A 12059-nucleotide genomic window follows, 5' to 3' on the forward strand; every position below is an offset into this window, starting at 1 on the left:
GTATACACCATATCATATCAACAAGTGTCTCCAAACGGGCTCTGCTCCTGCCAGTCTTACAGTGGCTACGATCACTCCTCTACTCAAGAAGCCTTCACCAGATCCTTCTGTTTAAAAAAGTTTCGGCCTATCTCTGTCTCTTTCATTTCTGAGCTATTGGAGAAAATTGTGCTGGATCAACTCCAACACTTTTTGAGGTTTCTCAGTCTGGTTTTAGGTCTGATCACAGCACGAGTCCGCCCTCCTGAGAGAGTTACACGATGTTTATCTCTCTACTGATTCTGTAGATACTCTACTCTTTTATCTAGACTTAGCTCCTGCCTATCTCTCTGAACTTGTTCACCCCTACACTCCTTCCAGAAGCCTAAGATCCCACGTCCAGGCTCTGCTGGTCGTCCCTGGCGTTAGACTCGAGCGTATGGGGGGCATTAGCGGCGGCAGGGCCTCGACTCTGGGACACCTTCCTCTAGAGATTAGAACGACCTCTACTCTGTCCACCTTCAAGTCCCTGTTATAACCTACCTGTTTTCTTTAACATATTGATTTCTATATTTTTAGTTGGTTTTACTGTTTTATATTTGAGTCTGATACTGTTTTACCACTCCAGTTTTAAGGTTGCTCTTAGCTTTGCTGCTTTTATTGGTGTTTTATGTGTTGTTATGCAGGAATTATGTTCTTATTTATCTGGTTGTTCTGTAAAGCACTTTGGTCAGCCTAGTGGCTGTTGTAAATGTGCTATATAAGTAAAGTGAACTTGAGCAATAAAGTTAAAAAAAAAACCGGGGAAAAAAACGACTAAATTTGTAGCAAAGTGAAAGCAATACCTTTAGCCATGAATATTTTCACAATATATCTTGGCTTTGAGTGCCTTATTGCTTTTATAAACGTTTTAATCACTTGTTTTCTATTACACTACACAACTTTGCATAACGTCTGCTAGAAGGTACAGTTCTAAAGCATACCAGCATGTGTTCATGCAGGTCACATGTGAGTAAATCTGTCCTCTCATTGGACGGACTGCACTTCTTTTCACTGTACTAGCTTCACTAGTTTTAAGGGGTGTTATGTGCACCAAATTAATAAAAAAACTAAACTATATTGACCAGCACTGTATTGTATATCATGTACGCTGTGCACACTTGCAAGATGAACACAAATGCATCAGGATTCGATCGAGTAAAGTGAGTGTGAAAGTAGATGAGCTCTGCAGGGAACAATCCCACGACAAAACACAATCAACTCCTATATATGAATATCCATAAAGTTCGGTTTGTCATAAACACATGACGGACCTCATTTATTCTGGCTCTCATTTATATTGAGAACTAAGATCGCAGTCCTCAGGAATCAAGACTTCTTCTATAAAGCAGATAAACTCTTGTGTGAGGGCTGTGTGCAATTGATAAGATCAATTGTACTGAGAGAGACTTTGTCTGATCAACACAAATTCAACAAGTGTTACAGTCACACTTTATATTAGGTGTCCTTTATGTACTTGCATCAGAAAATATAAGTACAAAGTTACTTAGTTATTGATGTACTAATTAATGTACAGTGATAAATGAATGACTGCTGAGGTTCAGATACTTATGTTAGAGAATATGTTTATTCCTAGGTGGAAAGAGATAAAGATAATATGAAAGAGGTGAAGAAACAGCAGGAATGAAGGACAACACAGATGTATGTTTAAGCTGAACACACACTTACGCTGCTATTAAAAGAACTCAAATTACACCCTTAGATCCTTCTATCACACACACACGGGATTACATGTCGAGCGGTCTGAGATGGCGGATCTGTTGTCGTATCTGAACAGCAGAATCAATCAGAACTATTCATTTCATGATATTAAAACAGTCATTTTCACAGCATTGTGTTGCACAAAAAGAGCTTTTGTTTTTTCAATGATTTTTCCGTCATTTGTCCTGTATTTGTAAACTGCTTCAGAAAGAAAAAGAAAGAATCTGAGGCGTTTGTCCAGCTGTAATAATATCTACTGTATACTTCATTTGTCAATATTTATAGGACTGGCCATTTTGAGAAGATTAAGCTCTCTTCATGTTGTTTGATGATTGCCGTGGTTTAATGCTGAACGGCTCAGGAATATTAACTAACCTCTGTTGTTTTTGTAGTTTTGCAACTAATAACACAGTAACTTTTACAGCACCAGCCTTTAGTTAGGGTTTCTTCCACAGCGCAATCAGTGTCAGTGTTTCTGAACTCCTGAAACGCCTCCATTGTAGTCTTGAGTTTCTTCCGGGAATGAACACGCCACAATATTCCTCATTATAATAATTAATGCGCAGAATAAAGGGGCGGGGCCTGGTTGAGTTAGTTAGTAGTGTGTTAAACTGGCGGTTATGGGAAGGGGCGGGACATTTCCCAAACACACTCAAAGCGCTCGACCAATCACAACACACTGCTCCAGCCGACCAATCAGAGCACAGTGTGCTTTTCAGAAGGAGGGGCTTCATAGAGACAGGAAGTAAACAGAGCGTTACTGACAGACTGGGAAGAGAGGAGCCGCAACAATGGAGAATATGAGGAGAATAATCAACATTCAAGCAGGAAAACCTGTTCTAGAAGACCACGAAAACAACAAGACTTTGTAAAAGAGCATATAGGTCCTCTTTAAACAACTAGGACACTGTGTGACATTAATATTAATGCAGGGAAAATGTGTATCATGAAATTAAATCACAATAAAAATAAACTTCTTTATTCAAAAACGATTGAGGAAATATGACCATTAGGGTGGCCCAAAAAACCTTTTTTCTCTTTTCTCCCAATTTGAACCCTGCATTTTGGTCTACCACCAGTTTAAGTTATCACATAAAAAATTGGCAAAATTAAATGATATTTAGGGGTTGCACAAGACAAAAGAAAAATCACCTATATCACTTGATTAGCGGTATATAAATATATTTGCTGAAATGTCAATCTTTATGTTGTTTATTCCTCAAACTTAACATGGAGCTACATAAAGGACATATAAGCATAAACTGCAACTTATTTGGTACATATTATAGAGAACTTACCATTTTAATAGTGAATATTATTACACAACAATCTTATACTAATGTATTTCTACAAGTCTGTTCAATTTGCTAATTCAGATGGAGAATTGGCAAGACCTTTGACAATTGTGCTTTTGTTTGAGTCCGGATAGCTTTCTCTGTGGCGTTTAACCACCTGTAGTAAGAATTGTTTCTGTTCTTCTGATTTGGTTAATATAGCATTAAAGTCCTGTATCAACTTGATGCCCCTTTCTGCAGTGTCATTCACAACTTTTAGGGATTGAACTATCTTCTCTGCACATGTGAATTCCTCATTTTCCTTCCATGTCTCAGGCTGTGTTTGTAAGAACGACTCTGGTAGGCCAAGAACTGTGAAGAATGAATTTATATTCATTGTCACAAAATTGCTGAGGGTCTTCTGTTCATAGTTCCCATTAGCATCAGGTCGGTGAGGTGGATCATCTGATCCACCATCTGCATCTTCTCATGTGCATCAACATTGTCGCACACACACACACACACACAGTGCGACGACACACACACATTCTCAAAACTTCAAGGGGCTTGTGCAACCTCTAAATCATCTTCAATTTAGCTGAAATTTTAACCCTATTCCTTTTGTCTTTATGGTCCATGTTTGCAAGGTTCAAATCATAGAATTTATCACTTTATTTGTTTTGCTTATTTTTATGGGCCACCCTAATGACCATATTGAGGCATATTCTTCTCCCCAAAATAACATGTTAAGAATTAAGTCATACATTTTGAGGTACTGTATACTCAAAACATAGGATTTTCACTGATTTTCTTGTTGTCTACAACATGTCATTTTCCTTCCATTGCTCTTTTATGCTCAGATGTGTTTTATTTTCGACATGAACTGTGACGCTCCTTTTGTTCTGGGTGACGGTTGTGTTAAAAGCCACCAAATTAATGGAAAATATAGTTTTCACAAAGGATGACAGAAAGAATGGACACATTAAAAGCGTATGTGAGCTTTCAATATTAGTGTCTCTCTGTGCTTGAAAACACACAAAAAACCTTTTTCCCACCAATGTGATAAACTGCTGTATAAAAATTGCGTATTAAAAGTATTTCACCGTGAAGCATGTTGTTGAGTTTCATTTCTTCAGCTCAAAGCTCGGCTTGCTCGTCCCTTGACTGTCTAACATGAGGATTTTTTCATGTTTGCTCCAATTATAAATGCATGTTATTAAACATGACAAAAATATTATCCTTTGGAAAGCAGCGTGTGTGTCTTGCACACGTCCGAGTGTAAATCATCGGGGAAGAATGGAGGAATGCGCTGGGATTGTGTGCATAGGGTGAATGTGCGGGAGGGAAAATATTACAGTTGGAACATTTTCCCGTAAAAATGTTTGATGGAATTCGGAGCGGCCTCAGACCATCTCCACTCTTCTGTCTCGGCACACACACGCTCGGATGTTCACCGCCAGAGAAAGAGCTTTGAACACACTCGCTGAAACTTTCATTGCTGTGATTATATGGATGCAACAGAGTGATTGTGTGTTTGGAATGAGGTTTTTGTGTGCATGTACAATCCTCCTTTTGTTAGAGTGTGTGTGTGTGTGTGTGTGTGTGTGTGTGTGTGTGTGTGTGAGATTCAGCAGTGTTTACAGTCATGAACCCTGTGAACGCAGTGATGACGGCTCATTAGTCTGCAGCGGATCAATCTGAAACCAATCAGCGGACTTCATCATCCTCTGAACATCTCTCTGTCTGCGAGGAGAGCTGCGCTATTGTAGGATCGCTCGGATAAACTGTTATCCCAGACAGCAACACGGAGTCGGCTCAGACACGTGCAATCATGTTTACCACCAGATGTGGGCCGGATCTGGGCCGAGTTAAAGATTTTAGTTAAAGTTTTGGTGACACTTTATTTTGATGGTCCACTCTAGACCTTCTACTCACTATAAGTCACTTTGCAACCACACGTCAGCTAACTCTCACTAGAGCATTAGCAGACGGTTGGGGTTAGGGTTAGTAGGATAAGTTGACATGTAGTTGCTACAGTAAGTTACTTCTGTCTAAAGTTGTCCATCAAAATAAAGTTGCCAACGTTTTAATAATTTTGTTCAAGAGCATTTTTTCTTTTGGTAATTTTCAGTGTGAACGCACTACTGTGTGAATCTACGCTGTTCTGGATTGTGTCGCTGGTATAATAAATCACTGATGAAAATGATTCTGTCGTGAAGTAAATTCTACACAAAGAAAACATGTCAATTCTAACTGAATAAGTTAGTTCAGGCAAGAATAAAAAAACAGTTAATTCTATATTAATACTCAATAAGCTTGTGATAATAAAAGTGTAAAATTAAGTACAACCTACTCCACTTTCTGATTCTGGTATTCCCATCATCATGTAAGGGTTAATGCCCGACGAGGTGTCCATTATCAGGTATTAATGGACGACGGCGAGGCGTGAACCTCAGGTTGAAGGGCATTAACCCTTACTTATACCATGGTCTGGGTGAATACTCGATTCTGATTGGCTGCAGGGTGTCCATTAAAAAGTGATAATGTACACCTAGGAAAGGCGTCCCGTCAAAAATCGTGAGGGTTTTTATTTATTAAGTCGAGCGCACTATTTAAAATCTCCCGTATACAGGCGTTGCCAAGCAACGTGGCCACAGCGACCCGACCGCAGCAGTTGATCAGTGAGTTTGAGCCAGCGCAATCATTTAGAACATTTAGTCATTTAGTCATCAGGCAAATTGACGGGACGCCTTTCCTAGGTGTACATTATCACTTTTTAATGGACACCCTGCAGCCAATCAGAATCGAGTATTCACCCAGACCATGGTATAAGAATAGTTAATACGTTCACATTTTTCACAGTTTTCCAGCTGTATTTCCACTGTTTTATCATCGTTTTTTTATTGTTGGGTTCAGTAACTTGCTGTTTTGTTTTGATCTTCTACTCAAACATGATCCAGTGAAAGTGACTGTTATTGTATGTTGTGTACCGAGTATTGAGGTCTCATTACTTATATATACACAACATCTACTGTAAATATTATTTACTTAGATGTTTTATGTAAAGCAAACACTTTAAAGCATGGCTTAATTCAGTGTTATATTGATGAGGTAAAATGTACTTAAAACAGAGTATTGCAAAGTAAACTTCAATTAAGTAGAAATTACTTACACTTGATTTTTTTCCAGTGCAGGTTGACTTATTCTTATTAAATTATTATTTTTGTTTGATTAGGGTTATTTTTTTTAGCTAATTTAGATGAAATAAATTTAAAAAGGGTTTATTACTTTGTATCACAAAGTCGACTGTGAGATCCAGGTGCTTCTGTTAGGGATCAGTTTGACAAGTAAGAGGCTTAAAGGTCCCATATTGTCAGAACTGAAATCTCCTGGCTTGTTTCATGATAGCAGAGGTCTAGAGGCGATGAAACTACCATATACGTTTCAAAACAGTCGCTCCACAGACACATGCACACAGCCTGCATGAAGCCGCTGTGACTTCTGTATAAACGTGATGTCACCGCCTTCAGTCTCACCCCCACCAATGGGGGGGTCACTCAGAAAACAACAGGCCAATCAGAAGAGAGGCTCATGAATATTAAGCAGACAGGCCAAAATCGACCTGTTCTTGGCAGATATACTGTTCTTGTAAAAATATATTGAGATGGTTTTCGGTACTTATACCGCAAATATATATTCTTAAGGACATCAAAACCTAAAATAAAAATTCCGAAAGGTGTAGAGTATGGGACCTTTAAATAAGTAACACTTTATTTTACAGTGTACTTGTTACACATGTTACATGCAATTAATGTAACTGTAAATCAATCCAAACCAAACCTTAATAATTACACACAGTTAGGGACTGTTCGTTATTTATTTAAGGGGCCACCGGAGGAGTTTTGAGATCTGTTGTCAAAAAAGACATGACCCTCCCTTCGCCAGCAATAAATTTTTCTATGACCCTCCAAAATGATTGTGAAAAAAGGCATGACCCTCCCCGATAATTTATAGCCTACTTCTGTACTGGTGTGCGCTTGGCAAAGATAGCCATTGTTTTTTGTTTTGTTTTTTAACCATAAACTCTTGCTTACTCGTCTTACTAGGGCTGTAACGATAGACCAAACCTACGATTCGGTTCGTATCACGATTTTTGATTTTAGATTTGAAAAAAAAAATCATGTTTTCAGTGCTGATGCGTGTGACGCGTTCAACATGTCGGTGGCGTTGCCAACAAAGCATCTAAAAGCTGTCACAAAGAACCGGCAAAAGTAATGATTATTAATATGTCAAATATAGCAAGGAGACATTTTAATTGTTTATTATTAAACAAGTGTTTTCTGTGTCGACTGCAAAGATGAAGTTGACGATGCGTCGCGATCTTCTCAGAACGCGCCAGAGAGAAATGCACATTTCATAAGCAGAAAAGCAGTCTGTTTTCCTTCATTTTGAATTGTTCTGTTTAAAAGTAGACATTTCAAGCTTTCTATATATTTCTCAGGTCTGTGAGGCAAGTAGCATACCTTACGCTGAGTTTCAGTTCACTCGCCCGCGCCTCCGTGTCATGATTAGGCTATCTATTTTCTACTATATTTACTTATTTATTAAATCCAGGTGAAACATTGATTAAAATTAAGATACAATTAATACAAAAACGAAATTCACTTTAAAGAAAGGCTTTGTGCTTTTGTTTGAGGTCTCTGTGAAAATTTTAAAGTCGCTTAGAGCAGTCATGACTGTAATGGAGAACTGTCACGTCCCTAACATTGTTTTTTTTTTCTTCACATAAATGCGAACACGAAAAATAAAATAAAAATAATATTTTATGTTCTGTGGAGGCCGATCTTTATTCATCCGTTGGGTATATACATTATCTTTTGGTTTGCACAGTGTAATTTATAGAATTACTAAAAAATACAACTTACTACAAAAATACAAATACAACTTACAAATTACAAAAAAAAAAAATTGTGTCCCGTCACATATGTATTTCCCTCATATTAAATATAAAATGCATGTGTAGACTGATATTTTTCTAATGTCTTGACTCCTTTCAGACGTTTCAAAATATTGGTATTAAATGCATTTCCTGAGAATTTATATTTCAAGTTTTGACTGCAAATGTCACGTCCATAACACTGGAATCGTGAACCAGTTTTGGATGGGCCAGACGAATCGTGGGTAGGCCTTAAATTAAAAACGTAAAAACGTTATCCAATCACTGTTTAACCTAATAAAAAATATTGACTAATAAAGCCTAATGCTATATTATCTGTGCGTATACATAATATAGATTTTAATAGCTTGATGCTCTTTAAAAATTTTGTTGCATTGTTAAAAGTTTCTGGTGCATATGGACGGACCTATCCGCGATTGCTCTCCATGGTTCTGACCAAAGAAGAGCGCTTTGGAATCTCCATTACGCATCATACGCATCATACCTGGGCTGCATTTTCCGGTAACATTGTCTCTTAGCGCGCTGCGATAACTGAACTAAAGGTATACACTACCACTAAAGGTATATCATTGCTAGGCGTCTTCAGGGATATCATCCACTCGCGAGGCAGAGGCGCTGAAAGGCAGAGGCGCTGGCGCCCTCCTAGCAACGGCGCTGTTTTTGGTAAAACATGATTTTGACCACTTCATTAAGTTTTGTTTTGTAGAAAACTCTTTTTAAAAGATTTTCGTTTTGTATAAATTGTATCTTAATTTTGATCAATGTTTTATCAACCAATTGCCCGTATTTAATACATAAGAAGCCAATATCAGACAATCTAATAAGGCGCCGACACGATCACTTGCATTGCACGTGAACTGGAGGGCGCCGAAAAACTCAGCGTGTGCCTCACAGATTTGAGGAATATAGTCTATATTACAGAAAGCTTGAAATGTCTACTTTTAAACGAAAATATTCAAACCAAAATAAATAGGCTACTCTGAATATCCATATGAAATGTGTATTTCTCTCTGGCGTTCATGGCGAGCATCGTCAACTTCATCTTTGCAGCGACACAGAAAACACCAGTTTATTACTAAACAAATAAATGTCTCCTTGCTAATTTAGACACATTCATAATCATTACTTTAACCGGTTATTTGTGGCAAGGAATGAGCGAGCGGAGCGGAATATTCAGAAACGCTCTCTCCGCTCACGAGCTCTGATCAGAACAAACCCGAACCGCACTGTCTGCTGAACTTGCGCAGAAACATCAAAATAGACATAGCCAGCTTTTAAAAAATACTATTTTAGTACAAATTAATGGCTTATTATTATTATTATTATTATTTTAGTTTTGGGTGCGCCGAAATCTAACGCCGTGCCTGGTCCCCACGGAAGAATTTTTTTAAAAATAACCCCTGAAATTATGACTTCTGATGAATATTGTGAAAACTAATTGATACATTTATATTGGCTAAATATATTTCATAGCCTACATTATAGCATATTATAATACAACTTATTAGGCCTATATATTTATAGAATAGCAAAGTAGGCCTAATAAATAAGACTGAACCAAAGAAATGTGAAATATAAAGGCTATCATCCCGCTGTTGTCACTAGTCGTCATCGTTGCTACGATACGTGACTCACAATGACTGAAACGACCAATTAAAAGGGCATTCTCTGATGATGTTCCAAGATGTTACATTCATATGTTTTTCTAAGCGCAAACTGAAGTGCGCGCGCACTGTCAAACTGGATTTTTGTTTGGTCAGACCCATCTGATATCGAAGGGGGGCTGATAACGCGAAATCAACATGGAAAAAAATAGCACCAAACAAGCCACTTTGAAATGCTTCTGTTTTCATGAATATAAAAGTTGGGTGACCCTCCCCCTAGACTAAAAAAAAGTTGGATGACCCTCCCCTCAACAATGAATAAAAAGACATGACCCTCCCCTATTTTCCTCCGGTGGCCCCTTCCATAAATACCGAACGGTCCCTTAATTAATATCACTCCTTACTTATTTGTATAATTACACGTAAAAAGGAGACTGAAAAATAGTGTTACGCTTTATTTTGTGTCCTTTTTACAATGTTACATGTAGTTACTATAGTAATAACAGTAAATTATGCATAATTACATGCAACTAACCCTCAACCAAACCCTAATCATGACCTAACCCTATAGTAAGTACATGTTGTTAATTAATATTACTCCGTACTTAAATGTATAATTACACTGTCAGAATGACACCTTAAAATAAAGCGTAACTGATTTTTACTATCATTTGTTGGAGAATACAAAACAGATTTTTTTTTTTTTGTGGTAGTATAAAAAAAGATTATTGCAATCATTTTACAACTATTCTTTCCTCTTCAAAATCTCATGCTTAATTCAATCAGTTTTCTTCTTTCCTTCTTCATCTTCATTCCCGTCGAGCTAATCCTGCTCTGTGTCTTGTGTAGCGGCGAAGCCCACGGAGAAGGAGGAGGTGCCAACCGTCGCGGGGAAGGTGGACGCGGAGAAGGGAGCGAAGAAGAAGGAGAAAGATGGCAAAAAGGAAGGCAAGGGTGCGAAAGAGGGCAAAGAAGGGAAGGTGGAGGAGAAGGAGAAGGAGGAAGCCCCGAAGAAGAAGGGGGAGAAGGGAGAGAAAGGCACATCAAAGAAAGAGGCATCAGACGGAGGAGGGAAAGGTAAAAAGGGAGGAGAAGAGAAAGGAGAGAAAGGAGGGAAAGGAGGAGGAGCCAAAGGCAGTGAAGCCAAGAAGCCTGCGAAGAAGTGAACATCGCCGTGTGCGAAACTAGAGCCATTTTATAACTGCTTTTTGTAAGACACTTTATAAATGTACATTTACAGTTCGTTTATTTTATTGTAAATTGTAAATATGGACAATAAATGCCTCTCCGTTAATTATACATTTTCATTTATTTCTTATTCACATGATACACATGATCAGCACTTAATAATACAACACCGGTGCTTAGAAAAGTTATTTTGCATTTATGTAACATATAAACAACAACAACAACAACAACATAATCATGTCAAATGTTCATCTTTAAAATACTGTAACTCGGTCCTCGTTTACTCCCCGTGTGCTTGTTTGAGGAACCGCTTTCTCCACTGGTTGAGAAGGAAAGGAAATGGTGCCAGAATGCTCAGTTTTGGATTAAATATTCCTTGTTGCAATGAGTCAGATTCACTTTCTCATTAGGACATGAACACACACACACACACGCACACACACACGCACACGTGTAGGAAATGCCCAGGAGTAAAGCAGAGACGGACAGTGATTCAAAGCAGATCTTCTTCTCTGATCCATCAGCTGGTCGTACATGACTGAACTACACACACACGCACGCACGCACGCACACACACACACACACACACACGCACGCACGCACACACACACACACACACACACACACACACACGCACGCGCACGCACACACGCACACGCACGCACACACACACACGCACGCACACACACACACACACACACGTGTAGGAAATGCACAGGAGTAAAGCAGAGACGGACAGTGATTCAAAGCAGATCATCTTCTCTGATCCATCAGCTGGTCGTACATGACTGAACTACACACACACGCATGCACACGCACGCACACACACCACACACACACACACACACACACGCACACACACACACAGCTGCTGCTGAGCAAACCGTGCAAACAGAGATGGCATTCCAGAAATAACACTGAATTTAATAGTAATAAAATCCTCAAATTCAAGTTCAAATGTGTGTTATATAGAGAAAAGCAGAATGCATATGTATATATTTCTGTAAATACAGTAATGGTTTGAATGTATCGACTATCGATCTGAATTTAAAAAAAGAAAAAAAAAAACATCTGGATGTAAACTTTTGGTTACACTTCTTTTTAAGGTGACGTAGTTACAGTGTACTCAAGTACTGGGTAATATTAATCAACTACACATACTTACTACAGAGTTACAGTTAGGGTTAGGGTTTGATTTAGTTACTTGTAATTATGCATAACTTACTATTAGTAAGCACATGTTGTAACACTTTCTTTTACAGTGTCAGTTACATATGTTACATGTAGTTACTATAG

The 12059-nt window shown here is 38.3% G+C and overlaps 1 protein-coding gene across 1 annotated transcript in view; it reads left to right on the top strand.

Moving 5' to 3' along the window:
- Positions 1-10750, top strand: part of tmie (transmembrane inner ear) — a 41343-nt gene extending 30593 nt beyond the window's left edge. The window contains exon 4 of the mRNA XM_084120608.1: positions 10425-10750. Within this exon, the coding sequence (XP_083976734.1) occupies positions 10425-10741 (317 nt within the window). The 3' untranslated portion in view covers positions 10742-10750. The remainder of the gene's footprint in view (positions 1-10424) is intronic.
- Positions 10751-12059: the final 1309 nt, after the last annotated feature.

This window comes from Abramis brama (assembly GCF_963993115.1).
Source record: "Abramis brama genome assembly, chromosome: 7".
NCBI lineage: Eukaryota > Metazoa > Chordata > Actinopteri > Cypriniformes > Leuciscidae > Abramis > Abramis brama.